The sequence below is a fragment of the Sinocyclocheilus grahami genome, unplaced genomic scaffold (genome assembly GCF_001515645.1).
Source record: "Sinocyclocheilus grahami isolate Dianchi unplaced genomic scaffold, SAMN03320097.WGS_v1.1 scaffold579.1, whole genome shotgun sequence".
Classification (NCBI taxonomy): Eukaryota; Metazoa; Chordata; class Actinopteri; order Cypriniformes; family Cyprinidae; genus Sinocyclocheilus; species Sinocyclocheilus grahami.
The window spans coordinates 1,161,345-1,165,780 of NW_015505758.1; the positions used below are offsets into that span (position 1 = coordinate 1,161,345).

At 37.8% G+C, this 4,436-nt stretch overlaps 1 protein-coding gene across 1 annotated transcript in view; it reads left to right on the forward strand.

Moving 5' to 3' along the window:
• LOC107556789 (syntaxin-3-like) overlaps nt 1-2,355 on the forward strand; it is a 6,595-nt gene extending 4,240 nt beyond the window's left edge. The window contains exons 5-10 of the mRNA XM_016239994.1: nt 108-187; nt 276-375; nt 901-1,035; nt 1,145-1,255; nt 1,576-1,661; nt 1,731-2,355. Of these exons, the coding sequence (XP_016095480.1) occupies nt 108-187; nt 276-375; nt 901-1,035; nt 1,145-1,255; nt 1,576-1,653 (504 nt within the window). The 3' untranslated portion in view covers nt 1,654-1,661; nt 1,731-2,355. The remainder of the gene's footprint in view (nt 1-107; nt 188-275; nt 376-900; nt 1,036-1,144; nt 1,256-1,575; nt 1,662-1,730) is intronic.
• Nucleotides 2,356-4,436: the final 2,081 nt, after the last annotated feature.

Consider the following 4,436-nt stretch of genomic DNA (forward strand, 5'->3'; position numbering starts at 1 on the left):
AAAAGCTGCAAATGGATCCGCACGCCTCTGACTCAGCGTTACAAATCCACATGGATTTCCACAAGTAGTTTGTGTTTTATTTATACAGTGTTTATCTCCCACTGTAGCATGCCATTCTTGCTAAGAAGTTTGTAGAGTTGATGACCAAATATAATGAAGCCCAAGTGGAGTTTAGAGCTGGAGATCAGTGAGTAACAAACAACATACACAGACCTTCTTTAGGGTTGAATAAAAAAAATAAAAAATCAAGTCAGTGATCACAATGCATGTTTAAGGGCCAGTGTTGGATCCTGTCTTACAACTGGCAAAGCCACTACTGATGAAGAACTGGAGGAAATGCTGGATGGAGGAAACGCTGCAGTATTCACAGCAGGAGTGAGTGATTTTGTGTGACATTGATGTGTGATGTTTTGTTGTAAAAATATATCTTGCGTGTAATTTGTAAAAAAAAAATGTTTTAAGAAATGTATGCTTTTATTCATCAAGGACGCATTAAATTGCTGAAAAGTGTTATTAAAGACTTGTACATTGTTACTGTAAATACAAATTCTATATAAAATAAAATCTGTTATTTTGTTATTTTGATTTTCTATTCATTAAATAATCCTGAAAATAATTATCCCAGTTTAAAAATTTTAGCCAGCACAACTGTTTTCAACATTGATAATAATAGAAAATGTTTCTTGAGCATTCTTAAAAATTCAATTGTGCATCACAAGAATAAATTATATTTTAAAATATAAAACAGTTTTTTTAATTGTAATAATATTATTCACAATATTAATCAAATAAATGCTGCCTTGGTGAGCATAAGAGATGTATTTTAAAAAACTTAAATGACCCCAACCTTTTAAATAGTAATGTATGTTTATTTTTTAAACACTTTCTCCTTTTCTATAGATTATGGACTCTGGGATATCAAAACAGGCACTAAGTGAGATTGAGGCACGACACAAATATATTATGCGACTGGAGAGCAGCATAAAAGAGTTGCATGACATGTTTGTGGACATTGCAATGCTGGTGGAGAATCAGGTATATGTGTTTGTCTTCTCAGGAGAATACAGCAAAGCTATAGCTGTATTTTGGAGTCCTTATGATTAAAACTGCTGTTGGACACCATTTTGTTCTCATTTATCAACAGGGAAGCATGATTGACAGGATTGAGAGCAACATGGACCAGTCAGTGGGTTTTGTGGAAAGAGCTGTGGCTGACACCAAAAAGGCTGCCAAGTTCCAACAAGAAGCACGGAGGGTGAGCTGGGAAATTATGAGCAACAATTGTGTCATATAATAATTGACACTTTCACTTATAGTATATTTTCATTTGCTAAGATTCTCAAAAAGCATTTTATTTTTCTCACTGCATTTTTTATTTTTATTGTTCATCCATCTTCTGTTTTTCTTCATGTATCGATGTCCTCTGTTTCTCCCTCATAATTTCAACCTCATCTCTATATGTCTGTTCTCGACACCTTCCAAATCTCTTTCCCAATCATTCTTTCCTCTTGCTTTCTGCCACTATCATTATATCATTATCATGCTGTCACTGGCTGCCCACTTACACCTTTGTAGAAGAAAATGATGATCATGGTGTGTTGCACAATTTTTTGGGTCATCTGTGGTTCTCTGGTGTACAGCTGGCTGACATAAACGCCAAGGTAAGCATTCATAAAACTAAGTTCATAAAACGGCATGCTATTTGTGAGTAACGTCCTGCCTTTTTCCAGGTGAAGAGGTTGTCTACTTTTCCAAGTCATGCTTTTATAAAGAATCAAGAGAAGCAACTTAGTGCTGATGAACTCAAAACATCCCTACACACACAACATGTCTTCCAGTGCTTGTTCATCTAATTTCCCCACTTTTTTTGTCTTTTATGTTTTTCCTGTCTTATCAGTTGGCCTTGCACTGTTAGAGGCATCACGGTAAAATGTGATATGCAAGCTATCTGTTCATTTTAGGGCTGTGGTATGAAATATTGCTTTTATTTAATTAATTGTTTTCTAGGAACTTATGATAAACAATACATCTCTGCTGAAAAAAATAAACAGCTAAAACCAGCTTAAGTTGGTTGGCTGGTTTTAACTGGTCGTCCAGCCTGGTTGGCCAGCTTAGTCCAAATTATTTTAAGTTTTTCATTGAGGGTAAATATGGTTCTGTCTTTACTGACCATTTGCTTATTTAGTGTAGATGAGTAGCACTTAGTTGATTTATTTCGTATGTTTAGCTGGTATTTTCTTTTATGTACGTGATAATAGTATAACTCTGTATTCTGGAGACACTTGAGTTTAACTCTACAGTAGTCTGGCTTGAGTTGTTTAGACTGAGTAATTGTGATTAAAAGACCGGTGTTGTATAAAATCTGTGTTTAAAAAGTTAAAATAGTAAATCATTGTTATTTGTATTTAGAGAGAAAGGTTTCTGCTGCCGTTGGTTTTGAGGGTGTAGTTATCGACAGCTGTTTAGTTCAATGAGGGGCTGCGCGTTAGCTGATGGCTGGCCAATCAGCAACTACTTCCTGATCGCTTGTGTTAAACGAAAAGTAAGTTCCACCATGCGGAGTTACTGTGCTGGGTTACCAACAATTCAATGTGTACAGTTTTTTCAAGACAGTTTATTGGACTCAAAGAATTAAGTCGAGGACTTAATGAAGATCTTATGTGAAGTTAGTTCACTGTCACTGGGCTAATTCGAAAGAAATGTAGATTTATTTCACCAGACGACCCAAGCGAGAGCTTTAGACAGTCAAGTCATGGACTGGACGTCCGCAGGCGATGGTACGTCAAGCCACGGAAGAAAAAAGGTATTTTTTTTCAATAATCATATTACTCGTAAGGATTTAAAAAATGGTTGCAGAAATGTTCCTAAAACTGAGTGAGCGTGTTGATATTTAATATTTGATTGGTTGGCAACGCGACGCTTCCAGCACATGTAAACCAGTCTTTGTGTAGCTCCGTTGATCGGCATGCAACTCCAGCCAATGAGAGTGTGGCTCCTTTGGTCACGTGTACAATTATTTCCTCTTAGTGCCGCCTCCCAGTGAAGTGACAGCGACTCTAACCAATGAGCGCAAAGGCGAGGGCGTCGCATGTGTTCGTGATTGGATGCTGAACCAGTAACGGGCGGGTCTTACTTCGTGGTGTTTTTGTGACGATGTGAAAATGGCGGCGAATGATGTACTACATTAACTTTGTCGTGAATTCACACAGTGGAGCTGTCTAAATAATGCTTACTTTCACTTAGAATAGAAAAGTTACTAGACGAGTCTAGTCGGAGTGCATATTTTAATAGTAAAAAAAAATACACGAGGACTATTTTAACCGCTGGATTTCCCCCTGTGAGCCCGAGTTTAAGTCTTGTGGAAATACGGTTTCATTAGAAACTTGAACCGGGATTAGCGTGTGTTACTCGATAAATATACGTTCATCATTTCTCGCCGCACTCCTTATGGTTGACTGCAATATTAGACGTTGTACATATAAGCCGTATGTATAAGCAAGACCCCATATCGCTTTGTAAGTTTAATATTTTTACGACTGTTTCTCGGCAGGTTAGCGGTTGGTGCTGATGCTCGTTCTCTAACGTTACCCTCAGCAGCGCTTAGCTTGACAAGCTTTCATGGTTGTTGTAATAACCTGCCCTTTTCACTTTTTGTGTGAGATTATAATACAATGGTTTTGTAGTATTAAAGAACACGCTGAAATCGTTAAACCCGCTTCTGTGTGAACGAACCTCCTGACGAGTTCTAAAAGGTATTCAGGTAACGTATCGTTAAACGGACACTGAAATAAAGTGACCATCAAACACAGTTGGAGCGGTTATTTCAAACGCGATAAACAGACAGAAGCGTGTTCGCTGGCGCGCCACTTGCACCGGGCTGCGCGTGAGTCTTCATTCTGACAATGGACGGTCCAAAGCCGCGCTACAGCAAGCGACTGGTAAGTGCAGCGCAGTGGACACCTGGAAAATAAAATGCTTCGATTCGGATGGTACATTGTGTATATATATACTGCATTTTTACTGAAGCTGTTGAAATGTTAGCAATGTTCAGTTCACTAGTGCCGTCATTTGAGTGGGACAAATAATCTGCAAGGCGTCACTAAAATGACTTCAATTTATTTAGCTTTTTTTTACTCTATCGGTTTAATGCGTTCAGATGTTTAACATTTTGAACGGATGTCAATGTCAGTTAAAGATTTCTTGAAAACTTAAGCGAGTCTGTCATTCTCGCGGAGAGGCTGGATACAGTAGATATTGATTGATTGATTGATTGATTTTTGGCTGACTGCTGAAGAACCACGTGACCAGCAGGTGCCAACAACCACTGACCCAGACACTTTTATGACCAGGAAACATCAGAAAATCAGTAAAGCAATTAGAATAATTCTGTAATTTCACAAAGTGTTCTTGCAATATTTGATGGCAAGAAAAAAAAA